This window comes from Hyaena hyaena, unplaced genomic scaffold (genome assembly GCF_003009895.1).
Source record: "Hyaena hyaena isolate Hyena2069 unplaced genomic scaffold, ASM300989v1 scaffold_1006, whole genome shotgun sequence".
NCBI lineage: Eukaryota > Metazoa > Chordata > Mammalia > Carnivora > Hyaenidae > Hyaena > Hyaena hyaena.
In genome coordinates, this window is record NW_024081630.1 from 1 (window position 1) to 23,151 (window position 23,151).

The following is a 23,151-nucleotide window of genomic DNA, read 5'->3' on the forward strand; positions in this document are numbered from 1 at the left end:
GTTCGCACTCACGTTAGAAGGCTCTCTCAGTGGATTCTGCGTCTTTTTTCTCCCAATCTCTCAGGTTTTGTAAGGTTTCCAATGGCTTCAGATCTTTTCTGTGTGATGTATGGGCGCGAGTGCAAGTACGGAGCTTCCTACTTCTCCGCCATCTTGCCCTCCCTCCTCCACTAACTTTTTAGGATGATAATCTCATGAGGGCAGTCCAAGTTTGGCAACATTCTTACTGGCAACCTCCTTGTCTAAACTTACTACTGATCAAATTCCATCACCTGTAAAACCCTCAGTCCCTCACTTGCCCCCTCACATACCTTTGAAAACTCTGGTTGCCCAGCGAGCTTGAAGTTCAACAGTTGGGAAAATGGAGCCTAGGGGCTGGATGAGACCAATGCATGCCAGAGTTGACTTCTCCAAGTGAGGAGGGAACATGTATTTATACAGTGAGACCATATTATCCTCTACTTTAACAAGTGAATCTTCAAGGAAGGGAAAAGAGAAAGCATATCCTGTTGCAAAGACAATGACATCAATATCCTTCTCCACCGTTCCATCTTCAAAGATTGCTGAAGTTTCTGTGAGCTCTTTCACTCTCGGTTTCACTTTGATGGCTCCATAGAGTATACGACTTGGAAGATCATCATTTATTACAGGTTCTTTCATAAGATATCTGAAACACCAAGAGGAAAACATTCAGAAGGAACATTTAATAAGGAATCTTGGAACTCTCTTGATATTTTATGGGGTTGGCTCTTCAAATAAAGAAGTATCTCAAATATCCAGAAAACTTTATTTTTTAAAAGAGAGGAGGAGAAGGAGAGGAAGACAAAGTCTCTACACTCAGCACAGAACTTTATGTGGGACTGGATCTCAGAACTGTGAGATCACGAATGGAGGCAAAATCAAGAGTCAGTCACTCAACTGACTGGGCCACCCAGGTGCTCCTATCCATAAAACTTTCTAACTTGATGAGTTGGTCTACTCCAAACCTTACTATCTTGATGACTTTATTCTTATGTCACAAATCTTTCCCTCGACAAAGAAGGGAATGCATGTAAGTGATGTGGGTAAAAGACATTTCAAAAAAAGGTGGCATCCCTAGGGACTTAAACAAAATATGAGTGTCAATCCCTGAATATTCCAGTAATTATTATCCCATTGATATTTCCATCATTGTTTTATGTTATCTGCCTTTAATTATCATGCTGTTCCATTTAATCTCTATCTGATCATAAAGTAAGAAAGGAAAATTTAGTTAAAGTCCCATTAGTTTTGAAACTTTATTAAGGGATTAGTATTATAATTAATGTATAAGACGAAGTTTGGGGATATTTTTCATTCCAAATATCCATGGAGTCTTTGTGTGTGATACCATGCATGATAAAGTACGGATGTATTTCTGGAATTCCTTTTTGTAGATTTGAGAACCATTTTTTAATATAAGAAAATACATGCTACACGTATCAAATATCAGAACTGAGCAGTCATATGGCGTTTGTTGAAAGATTCCAAAGCTCTTCTGTTTTGTGTATATTTTTTAAAGTAGGCTTCACACCCAGCGTGGAGTTCAATGCAGGGCTTGAACTCACAACCCTGAGATCAAGATCAGAGCTGAGAGCAATATCAAAGCTCAGATCAAGAGCTGGATGTGGGGGCACTGGGGTGATTCAGTCTGTTGTGAGTTTGAGCCCTATGTCAAGCTTTCTGCTCTCAGCACAAAGCCTGCTTCAGAGCCTCTGTCCCCCTGTTTCTCTGACCCTGCCCTGCTTGTACTCTCTCTTTGTCTCTCTCAAATAAGTACACTTAAAAAAAGAAAGAAGGAATGTTTAACCAACTGAACTTCCCAGGCACCCATTTCTGTATTTTTTTTAAAGGGAAGGAGCCTGTTATCACTAAAGAAAAACAAACATTCATAAGGTTTACTCATGTTTATAAGATCAGTGATATATGACTTTGAACTCAATAGAGATTTATTTTTTGGCAAAGAGATAGTGAACATGTTCTCAAAAGCTGCTCATAGGAATAACCCTTATGGTATACTGAGTTAACAAAGCATTAATTCACATGGAGGATTTGGGACACATGTCCCACCGCACCCTTCTGAAAGGAAGGTCTCAATCTCCTAAAGCAGCCTTTTCCAAGGCAACTGATGGAATAGGAGAAGATATTTGCAAGTGACATATTGGATAATAGGGTAGCATCTAACAACTATAAAGAGTATACCAAACTTAACACACAAAAGAAACCAAATAATCCAGTGAAGAAAAGGGCAGAAGACATGAACAGATACTTTCTCAAAGAAGACATCCAGATGGCTAACAGACACATGAAAAGATGTTCAACATCACTCATTAGGGAAATAAAAATCAAAGCCACAATGAGCTACTAACTCACACCTGTCAAAATGGCTAAAATTAACAACTCAGGAAACAACAGATGTTGGCAAGGCTATGGAGAAAAGGGAGCCCTTTTGCACTACTGGTGGGAATGCAAACTGGTGCAGCCACTTCGGAAAACAGTGTGGAATTTCCTCAAAAAATTAGAAATAGAACTATCCTATGATCCAACAATTACACTACTAGGTATTTATCCAAAGGATACAAAAATGTTGATTCAAAGGGGCACATGCACCCTAATGTTTATGGCAGCACTATCAACAATAGCCAAATTATGGAAAGAGTCCAAATGTCCATCAACTGATGAATGAGTATAGAAGATGTGATATATACGGAGGATGAAATTTTACTCAGCAATCAAAAAGAATGAAATCTTGCCCTTTACAACAATGTGGATGACACTAGAATGTATTATGCTAAGTGAAATAAGTCAATCAGAGACAGATAAATATATGATTTCACTTCTATGTGGAATTTAAGAAACAAAACAGATGAACATAGGGAAAGAGAAAGAAAAGTAAGATAAAAACAGAGAGGGAGGCAAACCATAAGAGACTCTTAAATATAGAGAACAGGGGATTGCTGTAGGGATGATGGGTGAGTGGGAGGATGGGCTTATGGGCATTAAGGAGGGGCCTTGATGGGATGAGCACTGGGTGTTTTACATAAGGGGTAAATCACTAAAGTTTACTCCTGAAACAGAGAGAGAGAGGAGAGAGAAGGTAATTAAGGTAGAATGGGGTAATAAGGGTGGGGCCCTGATCCAATAGGATTAGAGACCTTATAAAAAGAGGCATAAAAGAACTAGCTCTCTTTTCTCTCCTTCACGTGAGCATACAGTGAGGAGGCAGCTATCTGCCAATTAGGAAGAAAGCTCTCACCAGAAACTGAATCCGCTGGGACCTTGACGTTAGACTTCCCAGCCTCCAGAACGGTCAGAAATTAAAAAAAAAAAAAAAAAAAAAAAAAGGCAGCCTTTTCCAATGTTGGACAGCTTTGGGTATTAGGAAGTTCTTCCCATGATCCTAGTTCTGCTTCTAGAGCAGTTCATTATAAATCCTTTTCCTTTTTTAAAATTTATTATTTAAGTATAATTAACATACAGTGTTATATTCATTTCAGATGTACAATATAGCAATTCAACATTTTGACACATTTCTCAGTACTCCTCAAGATAAGTGTACTCTTAATCTCTTTGGTCTATTACATCCATCCATCCAGCCACTCCCCTCCCCTCTGGTGACCACCAGTTTGTTCTCTGTATTCGAGCCTAGTTTTTTGGTTTGTTTTCTTTCTTAAATTCCATACATGAGTGAAATCAAATGGCATTTGTCTTTCTCTGACTGACTTATTTCATTTAACACTATATTCTCTAAGTCCATCCATGTTGTTACAAATGCCAAGATTTCATTCTTTTTTATGACTGAGTAATTTAAAAAAATGGGCAGAAGACCTGAATAGATGTTTTTCCAAAAAAAGACAGATAGATGGTCAACAGCCACATGAAAATATACTCAACATCACTAATTACTAGACAAAGTAGAACCCCAAGAGGATATCATTTTATACCTGTCAGAATGACTAAAATTGAAAACACAAGAAACAGTAAGTGTTGGTGAGAATGTGGAGAAAAAGGAACCCTAATACAGTGTTAGTGGGAATGCAAATTGGTGAATCCATGGTGGAAAACATTATGGATTTTCCTCAAAAAAATTAAAAATAAAATTATCACATGATTCAGTAATTCCACTACTGGGTGAAAAATGAAAACACTAATTTGAAAAAATATATGCACCCCATGTTCATTGCAATATGATTCACAATAACCAAAATATGGAAGCAACCTAATTGTCCACTGACAGATGAATGGACACAAAGATGTGGTATATATACACAACAGAATATTACTCAACCATAAAAAAGTTCATAATATTTTCTACTTCTTCTCTTTAAGCATTTACTTTTTAAAAGGTATACAGAACAAATTTGGAATTCAAATCCTGGAATCTCTATAATACCTATACTGTTAGGCTGTAGTTTGAAATACCATGTTAGCAATTTGGCTCTTTACAAAGAGGCATCTCTAACACCTTTGCTTACCAATGAGTATACCATGAAAAAACAAAATAACTCTACTTGTTTTGAGGCTCAAGGCCATAATTTTCATGGTTGAACCACTGATTCATCTGCTGTTCCATCATCCATTTTCGAATTGTTTGTGGCAGGACATTTCGGAGCATGGAGCTAAACCGGGTGTGAAACACCATGTCCCAAGGATAGCCATCTTTGGAGATACGGCTCATGATCCAGGAACCATGTCTGGTGCTGATAAAAACCTAGTAAGCAAAAAGGAATGCTGTTGAAATCAGGGCATTGTCTCTTTGGGGAGGAAACTACTGTGTAGGTGATACATCACATATATGCCTCAGAGAAGTAAGACTCCCTCTGAGTTAGATGGCCGATTAATGGCAGGGCTGGGAGGTAAACCTTGGCTTCCTGACTACCAGATTTTTTTTAATGATACCACACTGTAGGAACCAACTAACCAACCAGTTAATGAGTAATGGAACTTTGGTTATGTGACTGGGATTTTCCAATATGTCCCTCCTCCTTCCCCTCCTCCATGGTACAAGATAAGCAGAGAACATCGCACCTGAGCAGCTTTCTTACTCAGCTCCACAGCAATATCTGAGGCTGAGTTTCCTAGTCCAATCACCAGAATGTGTTTCCCCTCAAATCCCTCGGAGTGCTTGTACTGGCGGCTATGGAAATACTGGCCTTTGAACTTCTCAATACCTTCAGGGGAAGAAGAGAGAAATCCATGAATGATGTACATTTCAGTAAAAGTGCAGTTTCAACTTTTCTTTTCTGGGGTCAATTATTTGTTTTGCCTCTTCCCCTCATAAGGGAGTTGCAATGGCAAGACAGATTGACAGACTCAAAGTGTAAAGTATATAAGAAATGCTGTCATTTCTGTGCTGGCACAGGACTAAAGAGTTGATTTTAGAGACTGCAGCATATATATTTATTAGAAAATAAACAAATGGCTTCAATGAATAGAGCAGAGTCAGATGCTGGCTTCTAACTACTCATTATCTTATTTTTTAAGTTTATTATTATTTTTTTAATATTTTTGAGAGAGAGGGAGGGAGAGGGAGGGAGAGAGAGAAAGCCTGGGAGCACAAAGAATTCCAAGCAGGCTTCACACTGTTAATGCAGGCTGATAGAGGGCTCAAATCCATGAACAGTGAGATCATGACCTGAGCCAGAGTCGGATGCTCAATGGACTACCCAAGTTCCTCTATCCTATTTTGGATTGTATAGTGACACTTTAATATTGCCTAGCACATGTATTTTTTAAAATGTTATATGACATATTGTGAAGTGCTATTCTTATAATTGTATAATAATTAGAATAATATTTATTATCCTTATTTTGCAAAAGCAAACAAAAACCAAAATAGACTAAAAACAGGCACTTAGATACAGAAGGATGGTTTCTACGTTGTGGTAAGTCAGGAACTCACTGGACAAACCTTTTTGAAGACAAGTCTCTCTTTGTCTTTCTCAGGAAAATATGACTTTATTAAAGTATTTGTCTTTGATGGTGGGTTGCTTGCAAGAAACTTTATGTAATTGGTTTTCAAAGTGTGGTCCTTTGGCCAGCATTATCAGTTGGAACCTGGAAACTTGTTGGAAATGCAAATTCTCAACTTCATGACCCCTTATCTATGGAGCTGGAAATACCAGAGGAGCCTAGCAAGTTGTGATTTTAAAAGCCCACCAGGTGATTCTGTTTGAGAATCATTGCTTTAGGGTAGAAGATCTCAGGCCTGGCTGTATATTAAAATCAGTGGAGCAACACTTCATTGATCTAGGCCTACCTTATACCAGTTGAACTTTTGGGGGTCATTAGGATGTTAGAAGCTCCACAGGTGGTTTGAGTGTGAGACCTGGACTGTGAACCACTGTATTTTGGGACCATGAGGGCCCCAAGAAGGAAGTATGCTCTCTGAAAGAAGGGCCTGTGAGGTACCAGGACAGAAGGCTGTGGGGTTCCATTGACTGCATTCCTCTCCTTCATGCTTTCTGTGTCCATCAATGTCCTGTAGGAGCACCTATTGCCAGGAAATCTCCTCAATAATACTGTCTATAGATGTGGCTCTGAGGAAAAGTCTCCAAGGATATAACAAAGTCGCAGTGTTTGGTAGGATAGAGAAAGCCCAAGATAGACACATGGATCTAAGGGCCTCTCCAATGGAGAACCAATTTTGGGGGAAAGTTCTCTGAAATTCCAGGGAAGATTTAGTGACTTTGGAAGAAGTTGGCTGAAGTCCTTGTGTCATGGAGACCCAAAAAGTTCAAAGGAACAAAGATGGTGTGTGGAGCCTTTCATCTTTCTAGTTCTATCAAGATCTTAATAAAAAAAAAAAAAAAAAAAAAAAAGATCTTAATATTATGTCCAGTTGCAGTTGCTAATTTTTCCTGTCAATCTAACCTGCATATGAAATCCCTGGACACTGTCGGGCAGCCAGATTCATCACCTCGAAATGTGTCTCCTTGGCATGGGAATTATTTTAGGCTAATAATTTTTTTTTTTATTGTCAAGATGAACGTTTAATCTAGTGACTAAAATTTCTATACATTTGGCATTTTCACAGAAGACAGAAATGCAGGCAATAATCCAACAATCCAAATCACAAAGAGACCCTCGGTGCAATGGATTTGAAATAAACACAATAGTTTATCAGAATGACTGAGAAAATACCCATTGATAGTACTGGCTCCTAAACTCTGGCCCAATTGCTAATATGCTTAGGCTAATAATTTTTAAGAAACAGAAGGAGGAAAACCTTTGACTTCCCTCAACTGCCTAAAATAATTTATACAGAGGAGCTGCTCCCGGAAGGGAGCTGTCTCTGTAAATAACTACTGTATAATATAAACTAGGGAGACAAGAAGGAACTTAGCAAAGTCTGTTTGTTAAAATTCCTCTCTGTGTCCCATTGTTTCTGGATGGTCTAGCAAACAGTAGTTTGCTTTTTCACCTTTCAGTGAAACAACTTCCTTCCCTTTGAAGTCCCCAACCCCTGCTCCCTTCTCTTTAGCTCAGAATGGCACATAAGCCTCATTTGCCTGACTGCCTGTGGGCCTCATATCCTTATGGAGTCTCTATGTGTGTAATTAAATTAAATTTTTTCCTATTACTCTGTCTCATGTCAATTTAACTCTTAGACGAGCCAAACGAATGTGGAAGGGTAGAGAAATAATTTTCCTCCCCAACAAGACCTGCTCCGAAAAGCTGGGAATCCCTGTAGGCCTCACCTGGAAAGGACTCCAGTGGGATGTGAGGGAGGATGTGATGGCCACTGCAAACCATAACCGCATCAAAGACAGCACTTTGCTTCTTGCTGTTGCTCTCGGTAACAATCTCCCATTGGCCAGAGAATGAGAAATCTGGGTGTTTTTTCACACTGAGGACAGTTGTCTTGGATGAACACAGAGAAAGCATCATTGAGCATTACTATGGCATAACAGAATGGGGATGGGTAGACTCCTCTCAGTTTCATTTGAATCCATTTCAAGTCACTTAAGACAGAGACTGCTAAGTGTCCCCTTCTCATTCTTCTTTGGTAAGGAGCTACCAAGGACGTGGTCCTTTGCACAAGAGGCCTGACTCAGCAGTGGAAACTTGTCTGTTAAGGACTAAATAAGGACTTGAGAGAGACACATAAAAGAAAGACAAGTCCTGGGCAAGATATAAAACACACATTTGTTATTCAAGTGAGCACACAGTCAGTATTTATTAAGAACCTTTTTTGTGTCTGCCTCTGTGCAGACTCTGTATTAGAGAAGATATCTCATGTGAAGCATTTTGCATAGCGTCTAGCACATTGTCAGCATCCCATGAATGGTAGCTGTTCATATTTATTATTTTTAAAACAAAGGATACCATGTTAGTAATATAGGTCATGATCTCATTTGGATTAAATAATTTGTGTTCACTAATTTTTTAATAGAAACTCCTTTTTTACAAGTTTATTTTTGAGAGAGAGAAAGAGAGAAAATCCCAGGCAGGTTCTGCACTGTGGGCACAGAGCCTGACGTGGGACTCAAACTTACGAACCATGAGATCATGACCTGAGCTGAAATTAAGATGCTTAACTGACTGAGCCACCCAGGCACCCCCATTAATTTTTTTTAAAATGTAGTTCACTGGAGGTCTATGAATTTGTAAAAGTGCACATAAAGGTTATACAATTTTGGTGTTTAAGAAACAATGTCAAGTGGAGGCAAAGTTTTTCTTAGTTCTAGAGTCATGGCATGCTTCTCTTGCTTACAAGTATTTAAGTCCCATGTGCATGCTTTCCAAATTTCAAATATTTTTTAAAATGCTGGGTTGGCAATTTTTGAAGCTGTTCCACTTTCACTATATGTACTATTAGTATAAAGTTTGTGAATGTACTATAAAGTGTCTGGGTATTGTTGGCTAAGAGTAAAGATTTCAGATTTGCAGTTTAGGGTAGTACATTAGCTAAAATACTGTGGGTTATTGCTACTAAAAATATGCTTTGAGAACTAACACCTTCAGGACAACTCAGGAGGCTGTTAGAAATGCAAAAGAGCTTTTACAGATTGAGTGGAGCCCTAATATTTTACAGCATGTACCAAGAGACTAACAATGGAAATGAGTGTTCCTAACCCCTCTCTAATCTCCAGGAATCCAACAACAGTAACACAAGAAACAAAAGAAACAGCTCCCTTGCAACTTTAACATGACCTTTTAAAGAAAACGTAATATAAATAACAATATAAGAGGGCAATATATCTGTTAAATAAATTGATTGTCAAATGGACAAAGACCTATTAAAGCTTCTGGTACAAAAATTTTTGTTAGTCATAGAGTGGTTTTGCCAGGAATTGGGGAAAACTACATCAGATACATTTTCATGGTATTTACAAATATAGAATTCAGCTACTATGAATTAATATAATATAAACCTGGACTAAAACTGAAATTACTGAGAAAATGAGATGTGTTACAAGAAAATAAGCTCTACTCACAGTTAATATAATTTAATTTTATTTCCTAAGCACAGTTACTAGTTTTCAGAGTGTAGGTTATTGATAAAAATTCAGCATGTATAGTGAGAATATGGGTTTTTGCTTGTTTATTGTTTTTGAGGGAACACAGGAAAGGTAGTTCTAATTGTATCTAAAAATGACCCAGCCAGCCTTATGTTGCCAGACAATGTACCATGCCCCCCCTAACACCAAAAATAGATTCTATAGGCTTATGAAATGAACGGAGAGCTGTGAGCTTATTTCGTACATATTTCTTTTTCTTAATTACCAGAGTAACTTCTCTATTTAAATGTGGGTTGAACCCAGTAGAGAAAACCATTCCCCCAAAAATACAATACCTGAAACTGAATATATTTCAGAAGATCAAACTTTCTGGCAAAGATCCTGAAATATTCCAGGAGCTTAGAATTGTGCAGGAAGTTTGGAAAGTCTTCAGGCATTGGAAAGTCACTGAAACAGGACATTTCTTTGCTGGTGTTGGTGATGACAGATTGATAGATACTTGCTCGGCCGTCTTCAACATATTCCTGAAGAATCAAACCGAAAACAGTGATAATCATGTTGCATTAAAACGACCTCTTGGTGTTTTACTCTTCTTCCGAGTCTAGCCCTTGGGCTATGTGATCCTCTTTCACTGCTGTAAGAGGGACTGCAGTGTCTGTGTGCTGAGTTGCAGCATATGTGCTCCATCCTCCAGTGTGATAGGGCCTTGATGGGGTTCTCCAGTGTTTTTCACTGGAGGGGCTACTGCCACTGGTGGATTGGAAGTGGGGACAATCCTCCTTTTGTCACTTTGCAGGATATTAGGCAACCCTCTACCTATTAAATGCCAGCCACTGTGACAAATAGCCCCATTCCGGACCTCCTCCCAGGGAGGCTAGCCCCACCTTCCACCTCTTTAGAAACCAATAAACTCTGGGATACTGGTCAGAAAGTATACTGGGGAATTTCCACTAAAATGAATGCTTCTGGGAGCAGGTAGTTTTCACATCTTAACTTGAACAGCCCACCTTCATTTTACACCTTACGCAAATCAACCTTCCTCAAGGGATAAAAGTGAACAGCAGAAGCATCAATCAAATCTTCAACTTGAAATTAAATTTTAGCCAGTATACTTATGGAGGCAGCATGTGCTATGGTTGAGTTTATAATTTCCTCTAAGCGCTGTGCATACTGATAATGCTCTTTATGTTAAATTACATAAGAACTACGTGTGGTGATTCAATGTCCCTGAAATTAGCATGTTATCAAAGAGATGTGCACAAGAAAATTTAAGTGGCACCACCCAGGAAGTCCTCAATTAATGCTTCTGCAGGCTAAGGCATCATCTAGGCAAATAGTAGTTGCTATTATAACTCAACATTAGGATGCAATGTAATGAAATGGAAAAGTTGCAGGAACTCATAAACTCATTGGAGTAAATTACTCAATGATTCACAAACAGCATTCTGTAGTTTCCACAGAATAACAAATAAAGGCAAGTAAATACTCAACTCTAATCCTGCCACCATAATAAATCAACTGTGCATGTTTCTCTCTCATCATTATTCAGGAAAAATTATTACTTTTCCTGCCAAACCTTTAGATCAAGGCTTCTTAGTTTGTGGGCAGCATTGAAAGAGGCAGCCTGAACTAGCTGAAGGAATCTAGTCTTTGGAGTTAGACACATCTCTCTTTAGACTGTGTGGCCTAGACCCACCAGTGCAGTGAGGTTCAGTCTTTTCATCTATAAAGTGGGGATGTACTAGATGCTCAATAGTGCTATTTTAAAATTTTTTACTTTTTTAAAATTTCTTTTTAATGTTTATTTTTGGGAGAGAGAGAGAGACAAAGTGTGAGCTGGGGAGGGGCAGAGAGAGAGGGAGACAGAATCTAAAGCAGGCTCCAGGCTCTGAGCTGTCAGCACAGAGTCCAACACAGGGCTTGAACTCATGAACCATGAGATCATGACCTGAGCTGAAGTTGGCGCTTCACTGACTGAGCCACGCAGGTGCCTGTTGTCTGTGTTATTAAGGAAGCTACAAGCTTCAGCCAAGCTGTCGATTACAGCTCCCTGTTCACTGCAGTATATGAAAGGCCCCGAGGGTAGCTTTCCTCACAGCAAGATTACCGACACAGGTACATTCACCATCACACCTGAGTTTTCTGCACAAGAGGTTGTATTTGATTTCAAAGACTTAAAAAAGAATAAACCATGGGTTCTTTCCTCTTTTATCAGCAAAGCTATTTATATGCAGTGGTCTCACTGTGTCCTAATTTCAGGATTATCAGTACCAGTATGAGTTACCAAAGGTAAAACAACGTTTGTGCTCAGACCATGTCATTTAAGAGTGGTATGCAGAATGCTTGCTAAATAAGTTTACATTTCTAAGGATCCATCTGCTTCACACATTCCTTGACTCTCCTTCTCATTCATCCATCCATCCATCCATCCATCCATCCACCCATCCATCCATTCATGTCTACCACAGACCAGGAGCCAAATGCCTTATTGAACATGACCAATGTGTCTAACTCTCCTAGTCCAGGGTCAAGGCTCAGATTGTACCGTTGTTTCAGTTTCAAGTGGCTTGATAAAAGCTGGTCAGTGTAGGGTCAGCCAGCTTTCTAGGAGATTAGAGTCTGGTGTGATGTTAACTGTATGTAAGTGTTTGAATGCCAAGGGAATTTGCGTAAGAATATGAAGTGGTTTCTGTGTCATACACAAAGATACAATGACCCCAAACTCTGGATTAATAAATCATGGTATTTAAATTTTCAAACACTAGCCTCAAATTGTATAAGACTAGGGTCAAACTGATACTTCTGGATGTTTCAACGTGGTTGAATACAATGTCCTTGGTGAGACTAAATGTCTGACTTTCTTATCCAACCAAATTCTCAAACTTGGAAATGCAGTTGACCCTTGAACAACATAGGTTTGAACTGCAAGGGTCCACTTATACCTAGATGTTTTATAGTATAGTACTTCTAATTTTCTTAATAATATTTTCTTTTCTCTAGCTTGCTTTAGTGTAAGAATACAGTATATAATACATATAACATACAAAATATATGTTAATGTGTTGCAGAATCCAGTCTGGGCCACCTGGCAGAAGAACCAAGTGGCACTCGGAGATCTTGGAAGGGAGGAGGTTTATCTTACACCGGTAGGCTCAGAGGAGATCATTCTCCAAATGTCTGAGCTCAAAGCATCTACAGAGGGAATAATTTATAGCCTGTTACTTCCACATTCCTCATTAATGCATGTGACAAGCAGGGTGGGAAGAAGAACCTGGCAGGGAGAGCCTTTGGTCAGGGATAAGTATTTCCTTATCAGTCCTGTTGGCCATCTTATAACAGATTTTTCCCTATCAAATTGACTATGTTATTGGTAAGGCTTCTGGTCAACAGTAGGCTATTCGTAGTTATGTTCTAGGGGAGCAAAAAAGTTTGTTTTAAAGTGTATTTATTTATTTTGAGAGAGAGAGTATGTATAGGAGAGGCAGAATCCCAAGTAGGCTCCTCACTGTCAATGCAAGGAACCTGATGTGGGGCTTGAACTCAGGAACCTGTGAGATCATGACCTGAGCTGAAATCAAGAGTTGGATGCTTAACTGACTGAGCCGCCCAAGCATCCCAAAGGAGGAGCCAACGTTTATAAACGGATTTTTTACTGTTTGGGAGTCAGTGCCCCAATCCCCCTGCTCTTCAAGGGTCAACTGTATTTCACGAAGCAAAGAGATACCAATTATTTTTTCCTCAAGATCAGATAATTTTATAAGTGGCACAGAGTAAATGTGAGAGCTCTGAGACCAAACTGGATTGATAGCCTGATTCTACCACCATTAATGGCTGTATAGCTATGGGCAAGTTATATAAGTCAGTTTCCTCATTTTCTCCTGTAATTTGGGGTTTGTTAACAATTCCAACATTGATAAACTGTTATCAGGCTGAGATTAGGTGGTGTTTAGCACAATACCTGACTAAATAAGTGTCCAACACATGTCTGCCTCGATTGCTGTTATTATAGATCATGAGGATTAATCTCACTAAACTAGTCATAGTCTTCAAAAAGCTAAGCTAAGATTGTTATAGTATAACCAACATGGTAGTTTTTTTCCTGTGGCAATAAAGTGGCTTTCCAATGTGGTTAGCTCCTCTGTCAGGTCAATTTTAAGGGACTCTGGAAACACGAGAAGGACTGCTTCTGATATCTGAACCCCTACAGTAGTTTCAGAACCAGAGCAAGATTCTCCTCTGGGAGTTTTACTGGTGTAATTGTCAGCAATTGATGATAACATCACAACTTTTTCCCTGAAGATCAAGTAATAATCTTTTTTATGGTTGATTGGTATATAGCTGTTAAAAAAAGCTTTGTTTCTATGTTGGCTTCCTCTGTGTTGGCTGAAGTAGATGTTTACGTGTTTAGACAAATCCAGGTAAAACTGGTTTTGCTGAGGTTGAAATGGGAGAATGATTCTTGTTAATAAACAAATACCTATCAAGTATCTTTCCTGTCCAGGCTCTGAGCTTGGAGTTAGGAACCAAATGCAAATAAGACACAGAGTTTCTATCTCCAGGGAGTTTGTTATTACGTTGGAAAAAAAAAAAAGGCATTTGGGCTTTGGGGATGGAAAAGCGGAGACAGAATAAAGTGAGAAGCTTTCCTCTCAACCAAGACAAAGACAGGGAGACACAGCTTTCAAAAACAGATAAACATAACTCATATTTATTTAAAATAGAAACAGTGCCTAAAAATGATACTTAAGCACAAATACTGTTAGTCTGAATTTCCCAGCAGACAGAATTTGCTACAATTTACCTGTTTCAGATAAATGATAGTATGATAAAGTATTTTCCTAATACAGAATTTTCTGAATGTCAGAAGGCTATACAGCAAAATCAAATTAGTTCAGACAGCACTGATTTAGAGTTTATGACCTTTTTGTCATAGATGGGACTGAAGTTTATCTTTCACTCTGTAAAAATAAAAAGGTTACAAAAAGCAATCTAATTTTGAGGAAAATTTTAACGGTATTATTTACCCTACTAGAGGGAGGAAACTTACATAGTGAAACTAGATTCGACTTATTATAAATGTGAATTACAAAAACTTATACATTAGTCTTTTTTTGGGTTCAAGTTAGTCATTTTCATTGTGAAACATTATCATATTGACCTTGACCAGTAAATATGTGGCTAGTTGCTCTAAGCAATTGGAAATAATAAAATTATATTTCTTTAAAAATTTCTACCATTCCAAATTTTTGATTTTTCTGGTAGAACTTACATCTATCTGCTCCATTGTCTGATATGAATATGACTGAAACTATTTTATGTTCTTGTCTTAAAATTATGGTTCCCAAGGCCATTCACTGGACTATTGCATTAGAAGATTTAGGGGAGCTTTGAAAAACATAAAGTTTGAGTAGGTCTGGTTTGGGTCCATTCATCTGTATTTAAGAAGTGCTTCCCAGCTCATGTGGCTGGGTGGCTCAGTCTATTAATCATTGGCCTCTTGGTTTCCACTCAGGTCATGACCTCACAGTTTGTGAGTTGGAGCCTCAAATCAATGCTTGGGATTCTCTCCCTCTCTCTCTTCTCCTCCCATGCTCATGCTCTCTCTCTCCTCTCTCAAAATAAATAAATAAATAAACTTAAAAAATAAAAAAAGACGTGCTCCCAAGCTAATTCTTAGGCACATGAACATTGGGAGCCACCATCTTTATTAGATTGTCACTGCATTCTGCTATCCCTCTATTAGGTTGGTACCTCCCTAGATCTCTGTCTTTGCTCACTGTTAGTGACTCCCATTTTTAAACTACCTGACCCCAATATTGCCCACATTTTTTACTGTCTTCAGGGTAAAGAGTATACTTGTTGGCATAGGACACATGTTCCTCATGATGAGACCCTGACCATTCTCTCCAGCCTCATCAATTTCTACCCACCCATCTGCACCCTTTGTTCTAGACACACCAAGTGACTTTATCTTCTCTAAGTGTGTCAGATTTCTCAGACTTCTGTACCTTTGCACATGCCATTCATTCTATAACACAGGCATGCTCTCTGCTTATTATCAAGACAAATGAAGCATCTCATACTGTAGGAAGGCTGCCCTCTTCTCTACTGAATGAGGTTCTTTCCATAACACTTAGAGTAATGGCCCTTATAAAATTGCACACTGATAGGGATTTTCTTTAGTATTTCCCCTTCTGAACTATAAGCCCTTAGCCTGCAGGGACTATGCATTTGTGCATGTTTCATACTGTGAAAATTAATAACAGAAAATCTCACTAAAATGGAATTGGGAGGTTTTAGCCCTACCAGTCATAGTCAACTGCAGACCCAACAGGAAGAGATGGACTTGACCTTGCACAGGGACACTACTTTACTCTTCCATTTGGAGGAAGAGACACTTTTCTCACCCCACTGGACAACAGCTCAGCTAACGAGAAGCTACCATACCTCAAACCTCAAGTTTACTCCAATGGGGTTTTAGTTTATAACAGCCTTCCCAACTTACCACTTTTCCTCCTTTAAAAAACATTCCTTTACTTCATTCCCTGGATTTCCTACAGTTTTGCCGCAGCTTGTTTGTCCCAGACTGAAATTCACTTTTATTCCTGAATAAGCTTATCTTTTGTTGGTAAAATAACTGATAGTTTTTTACTTTTAAGGTTAACGGTACCTAGTAATGCCTGGGACATGGTACGAGATCAGTTATATGTTTGGTGAAAGAATAAAGAGTATGTAATTAGAAGCATTTTTCCATCACTCCAAATAGGGCTTAATGATACTAAAATGGACAGTCAGTAGCATAGAAGGAATGAGTAAATGGTTTTGCGAGTAGCATGCTATAAACTGTTTTCTGTTCTATCACCTGCCAACATTACTTCTTTTAAAATATTGTGGCAAGTTAACCAATGTATATCTTGTTGTTGTTGTTTTTACAAATAGTTTATTGTCAAGTTGGTTTCCATATAACACCCAGTGCTCATCCCCACAAGTGCCCTCCTCCATGCCCATCTCCCCCTCCCCCCCACACCCATCAGTCCTCAATTTGTTCTCAGCATTCGAGTCTCTCATGGTTTGTCTCCCTCCCTCTCCCCCACTATTTCCCCCCTTCTTCTCCCCCATGGTCCTCCACTAAATTCTTCCTAATCCTCCTATACGTGCAAACATATGGTATTTGTCCTTCTCTGCCTGACTTATTTCGCTCAGCATAACACCCTCAAGGTCCATTCATGTTGTTACACATGGCCAGATATCATTCTTTCTCATTGCCATACAGTATTGCATCGTATAGATAAACCACATCTTCTTGATCCATTTGTCTGTTGATGGACACTTAGGCTCTTTGCATGGTTTGGCTATTGAGAGCGCTGCTATGAACACTGGGGTGCATGTGCTCCTATGCATCAGCACTCCTATATCCCTTGGGTAAATTCCTAGCAGTGCTAACCAATGTATATCTTGAACTACTGGTGAACAGACTTAATTGAGACACATTCATAGTATTTTATATTTCACTGCCTAGAGGTTTACAAATATCTAACATGTTAAATTTGATTGCATTAAATGGGCAGCAAGATACAAAAACCCAGGTTATATTGAATTACACTGTGAGAGATTCTTGGGATAAATTTACCTAAGAGAATGCCTTGAAGTAAAACAAAGGAAAGGCAGCTATCTCTTCTGGAGAGGAAATGGCCATTTATTCAGTTTAGAATGAACCAAGAGGAGTAGAATTTGCCACCCTAGAATATGTCTGTTTGACATGGGGATTATTTTAAACTGGTTAATTTTTAAGAAAGAGTTGACATAGGTGAGGCTTTGAAAATAGAGCAGAAGTTACCCTTTTGTTAGAGATATTTACTTGCATAAGCGAAATCTCCACTTGTAAGTGTGTCTCCCTTGCTGTACCAGGATAAAGGGGATGCGTCAATCTCTAGAAACTCTTATCAAAGAAGAAGGCAATGACTTTAATCTACACAACAAACTTACTCTTACTTACTGCTTTTCCTGGTTACCTCCTAGAACTGACTCCTCACCTCAACATCTCTTGTCTTTAGCTAAAAATAGTATTTAAGATGATGGCCATTTTGGGGAGTTACTCAGTTTTCTTGAGTCTCTTCCAGGTATACAAGAGATATACATGTTACTAAATATTTGTTTCTTTTCCCCCTGTTACTCTGTCATATATCAATTAAATTATTAGATCTGTTGCTGTAATATATCAATTAAATTATGAGACCAGCCAAAGAACCTAGAAGGGAAGATGGGAAAACTTTTCTGCCCCTACATTAATCCTGTATAGTGTTAAACTTCAAGTGAACAGAATGTGCTGCTAAAAAGAATAAGCCAATAGAAACAAAAGAGAGTCTGTGGAGCACAAGAAAGATAGAGAAGAGTGCATGTTCAGGTCAGTGTAGAGATAGATGGTACCACCTGGGAAGTTCCATTTGGTGATGTCCCAGGTGTCTGTTTCATATTTTTATGCTTCTATTTTTAACATTTAAGTCAACAACATTGATGGAGACAAGTACAGGTGATCAAATTTGTGTATAATCAAGGCATAGAACCGAAAGAGCTGAATAAGAACAGACAGAATTGAAATTTCAAATAAACATTTCTTGACCAAAGATAACCAACTAAATGCAGTGTGACATGCACAAATGTGAATTCTTATAAATAGAATAACAATTCAGTTTCAGGGGCGCCTAGCTAGCTCAGTCGGTTCAGTGTCCAGATTTGACTCAGGTCATGACCTCGTGGTTTGTGAGATCAAGCTGGGCTCTGTGCTGACAGCTCAGGGCTTAGAGCCTGCTTTGGATTCTGTGTCTTCTCTCTCTGCCCCTCCCTTGCTCACACTCTGTCTCTCTCTCTCTCTCTCTCAAAAATAAATAAACATTAAAAAAATTCAGTTTCGTAAGTGGCCTGGATAGTTCAAATAGAACCATTATTGGAATAGTCATTGGTATAAATGATTGGAGTTATGTGAGACAAAGCATGATGGAGAAACTATATATTTAATCTCAATATTGTGGCTAGTTCTAACACCTACTATTTATTAGGCACTATGGGCAAGCCACTTACCCTTGGTTTTCTTATATTTAAGTTGAAATTAGTAACATAATGTAAGAGAGTATTGTAAGTATAAAATGAGATAATTCATATGAAAATAATTATATGAATGATAGCTTTAATTTTGCAAATGCAGAAAAAGCTAATGCAACATTAAATTGTTTTAGCAAATGTAGACTATCCAGGCCTACTGAAGCATAAGTCATGGTGGGCAACTGTTAGACCAATTGATCATAAATCCTTCAAAGGGATTCATCCCCATTGTCTACAGCAGTACCAACACCTCTTTGGTTCTCAAAAAATATATATGTTGTAAAAAGAAATTGGCTTGGAATATTGGATTTTGTGTGAGTTATATTTTAAGAGAGAAAGTGATATTTCAGACTGAATCTAAAGGAAGGATGAAGAGACATTTAAAGACTATTATATGAAGATTAAAACAATTGAGTATATGTAGCTGGGAAAAGATATCTTTATAACCAAATGTTAAGGAAAACAAAAACAAAAACAAAAATGCGGTGTATATTGGTAACTTTCCTGTGAACACAGTTATCAGGAACAATGAAGGAGGCGGAAGAGGTTAGTGGCTAAAGGCAGACCATGCTTTTGTCTCTCAACACTTCAGCAAGATTATTAAGTGTGCAGGCTCAGAAATCTTATAGACCTTCACTTTTGTGCTTTTCCCATTACCTGTGTTCCCCTGGACAAATTGTTCATTCCAAAATTCAACTTCTTCATATGTCCATGAGGATAATCATAATACCTACTGAAGGAGCTCAGGACAGACCCTGTTCTCCCAAAGTGCCACTTGGGCATGTGGATTACTTTGAGCAGAAGGCACTTGAGACCCTATAGGCTCAAGAGAAACTTTTGTCCTCCCTTTACCTTAGAGAAGAATCTAAATTGAAGGCTTTTTCAGAATAAGGTTTATTAACAGAGATAAATTTGATCTGAGTGACCCATCTGAATGGTAGAGCAAGCATCTACTCTTATAATTGCCTTGTCAAGTGCATACCTTTCCTTTAAAGTCCCAGAACCCCACCCGCGTCTTCTTAGTTCAGAATGACATGTTTACCTTATTTTCCCTGACTGTCTTTGGAATTTCTATGTCTATGTGGATTCCTCAGGAATGTCTATTACATTTGATTTTCTCCTGTTACTCTGCCTTATGTCAATTTGATGCTTAGTCCAGTTAGAGCGACTTTTGAGGGAACAGGAAGTCTTGCTCCCCAAAATTGCTTTTTAGGATTATGAAGAAAAAAATATAAGACGATGCATGGACAGTTACTTTTCCATTGCTGGAAACGTGCCAAAAATAGGTTAATTACGCACCCTGCCCATGTTGCAAGGCTGCCACTAAGGGGTGCCAGAAAACCTTTTGGAAAAATTCAGCACCCTCCAAGCTGGGCATGGGGCAACGAGTCTTAAATTTTGTTTTTACTTGTCAGCACTAAATATATTAGGTGATCTTAGAAAGATTATGTGTAAACATAGAACTTAAGGAATAAACTATTTTCAAAATTGGTCCTTGATGGTAGAGTAATGAAGAGGCGAAGCTTCCTTGGGAGTGGGTGTGGCATCTCCCAGCATCCTTTGCAGTGCCTCCTCCCTTTGGCAATCCAGTCTGTTGGTAATCAAGACCCTCACGTGGCCTCACTCACTCGGGATATTTTGCATACTGTATATTTCACACTGCAGAGATTATTTGTCTTCTTTGGGTTGAGAAAATTGTTTCTCTATTGGATATAGTTTTGAAAGGTTTGAAATGTGATATTGTTAAAGGCTTCTGGAAATTATATACTTAACCATTTTATATCTAATAAGGTTTAATTAATTCAAATTTTACTCTAACTTTTGTAACCCATAGGAAAGTATCTCTAATTCTGAAATGTTAAACACTGGCAACTGGGATTAGGATAGCAGGAAAAATATTTTGGGGCAGAAAGAAACCTCCTTGGAATTCATCAAGTCATATTTTTGACAGATCACTTAAAAATAACTCTCACAGCTTCTATCACCAAATTGATGATAATCAAATAAGGGACATCTGGCTTTTTCACTTTTTTTGAAGTTTATTTTTTGTTTATTTTGAGAGAGAGCAAGCAGGGGAGGGACAGAGAGAGTGGGAGACAGAATCCAAAGCAGGCTCTGCACTGTCAGCACAGAGTCAGATGCAGGGCTTGAACTCAGGAACCCATGAGATCGTGACCTGAGCCGACCGAAGTCAACGGTTGACCACTTAACTGACTGAACTGCCCAGGCGCCCCTGGGCATTTGGCTTTTTGGTATTAAGTCCTAAATCAGGTAATAAGACACTGACAAATTTACTACTAAATATAAATTTGTTAGAACTTCACATTTCTTCTTTAGGTTAAAAAAATATCTACCTGGAGCCGGGGGGAAACCCAAATGGAACCTAGAGTGAACAAAAATAATACAATTCCTGGTTAAGACAGGAATGACCACCTTGTTATATCACCCTTTCAGGAAAAGCTATAATGTTTCTTTCTTTCCTTCTTTCTTTCTTTCTTTCTTTCTTTCTTTCTTTCTTTCTTTCTTTCTTTCTTTCTTTTCTTTTCTTTTCTTTTCTTTTCTTTCTCTCTTTCTCTCTTTCTCTCTTTCTCTCTCTCTTTCTTTCTTTCTTTCTTTCTTTCTTTCTTTCTTTCTTTCTTTCTTTCTTTTTTGTTAATTATCTTAGAGAGAGGTGAGGGCAAGCAGCACAAGGAGGGAAAGACAGAATATTAAGCAGACTCCATGTTCAGCATGGAGCTTGACACTGGGCTCAAAGTGGGGCTCAATACCACGACCCTGGGATCATGACTTGAGTCAAAATCAGGAGTCTGGCACTCAACTAACTGAACCAGTTCCAGGAGAAGCTGTTTCTAACGATCAGTTGTTAGTAAGAAATGAATGTGATTCAAACTGTTTTTCCAGTTTCCTCTCTGCAAGTTACCTGTTTTATATAAGGATCAACATCTCCACCATTAGCTTTGATTATGTTCACATAGGTGAATGAAATGATTTTTATTTGATATTTGTGCAATTTGCTTGCTAAATCATAAGATTCATTGGAGACTCCTGTTAAGAAACAGTTTCCCCTTCTCAGAAGATTTTGTTTTAGAAAGTCTGGGTTGGTGTTAAGTATCCTTAAAAACCCTCTAGGTGTGTCTTATATGCATTTGAGAAACCCAAGGTTAAAAATTCCATTTGGGCATAAAATTTAGTTTGAACTTGCAAAACATATGTGCTAGATGTCTGTGCCTTCTCCCTAATTGGTCATCTTGCAGACAGAGCCCTTTGGTTGATCGCTGCTAATGTCAGAATCTGCTTTTATTTTTATTTATTTCATTAGGCAGAGAGAGAGAGAGAGAGAGAGAATCGTAAGCAGGCTCCATGCTCAGCATGGAGTCTGATGTGGGGATTGATCACATGACCCTGGGCTCATGCATGACCTGAGCCAAAATCAAGAGGTGGTCACTCAACTGACTGAGTCACCCAACTGCACCTTGGAGTCTACTTTACTAATGTAGCAGCACAATGTGTTCAAAAAACACAAAAATGTCACTTACTTTGAACCTCCACAGCCCTCCAATATCTTCAGTCCTCTCAAAGCAAGTGGGTTCCAGTCCCTCATCCACACAGCACTTCAGTGAGACCAGGCCACTGACTCCGGCTCCAATCACTGCCACCTTCTTTGCCATGGTCTCCTGTCGAGGAGCTGATCAACGCTGCTTCACTGGTAAGAGAGTCCTCGTGGTGTGGTCAGTAATCAGCTTTCAGTGCAGTAGAAGTGACAATATCCTAAGCAGCACTAATTGAACAAAATTCTTCATGAGTCAAATTCCAGACTCCTCCTCCCCTTCCCGGTAAGAAACCAAGCTGTTTCCCTGGAGCTGGCTGCAGAGTCTGTCTGGGTCTAGTATTTAAAAGCAACCCATTTAACAATGCCAAACAATTTCATAACATAGCACTAGGTATAGGAGCCAAGTTTCAGGACATGGTTAGAGTGCTGAACTTTTTCTATCAGCTACTATCCCCAGCTGTTATTATCCTTACGTTTGTTTTGCCTTTTGGTGCTGTCTCCTTAACACAATACTTTTTTCTGGTGGTTGTGGACTGGGAAGCAGTCAGAAGTGTTCTAGGAGTTGGAGGAGGCTGTGAGAAATGGGAGGAGCTTCTCACTCCTTCAGCATTTTGCAACCTGAAGCTCTTAGAACTTTGTTAGGAGTTCTGAAATGAAGCAAGAGTAATGATCTTTACAGTAACACCATTATATACTTACACATATCATACACATAGTATAAAAATCATTCTTATAATGTGTGTAGCCAATAGTCATTAGTAAAGTAGCAAATATGGATAAATTAAAAGAAGTTAAAATTATCCCTAAGCCCTATGCATAGAGATAGTTATTACCAACATGGACATTTTGGTGTATCTTTCCAGATATTTGTATGTATACACATATACACACATGAACAAAAAGGTATAATTTCCAACTTGATTTTTCACTTTCCAGTATGACAATACCTTTTTATTATTTATTTATTTACACCCAAGTTAGTTAGCATATAGTACAACAATGATTTCAAGAGTAGAGTCC

General features: G+C 38.6%; 1 protein-coding gene across 1 annotated transcript; it reads right to left on the reverse strand.

The window, feature by feature from the left end:
- Window positions 1-303: 303 nt before the first annotated feature.
- LOC120223513 (dimethylaniline monooxygenase [N-oxide-forming] 2) lies at window positions 304-22,252 on the reverse strand. The gene is made up of 6 exons (XM_039221688.1): window positions 22,118-22,252; window positions 9,818-10,006; window positions 7,719-7,881; window positions 5,047-5,189; window positions 4,530-4,729; window positions 304-667 (listed from the first exon to the last, which is right to left on the reverse strand). The coding sequence occupies exons 1-6, from the start codon at window positions 22,247-22,249 to the stop codon at window positions 304-306; spliced, it is 1,191 nt and encodes a 396-aa protein (XP_039077619.1). The 5' UTR covers window positions 22,250-22,252.
- Window positions 22,253-23,151: the final 899 nt, after the last annotated feature.

What these genes read in the sequence shown, in the direction of transcription:
- LOC120223513 (XM_039221688.1), bottom strand. Translation starts at nt 22,249, where the DNA reads ATGGCAAAGAAGGTGGCAGTGATTGGAGCCGGAGTCAGTGGCCTGGTC. An exon ending in TGAAATATATTCAGTTTCAG is followed by an intron (nt 7,882 to 9,817) that starts GTATTGTATTTT and finishes TGTTCATCCAAG; the next exon opens with ACAACTGTCCTCAGTGTGAA. An exon ending in TGAGTAAGAAAGCTGCTCAG is followed by an intron (nt 4,730 to 5,046) that starts GTGCGATGTTCT and finishes TTTGCTTACTAG; the next exon opens with GTTTTTATCAGCACCAGACA.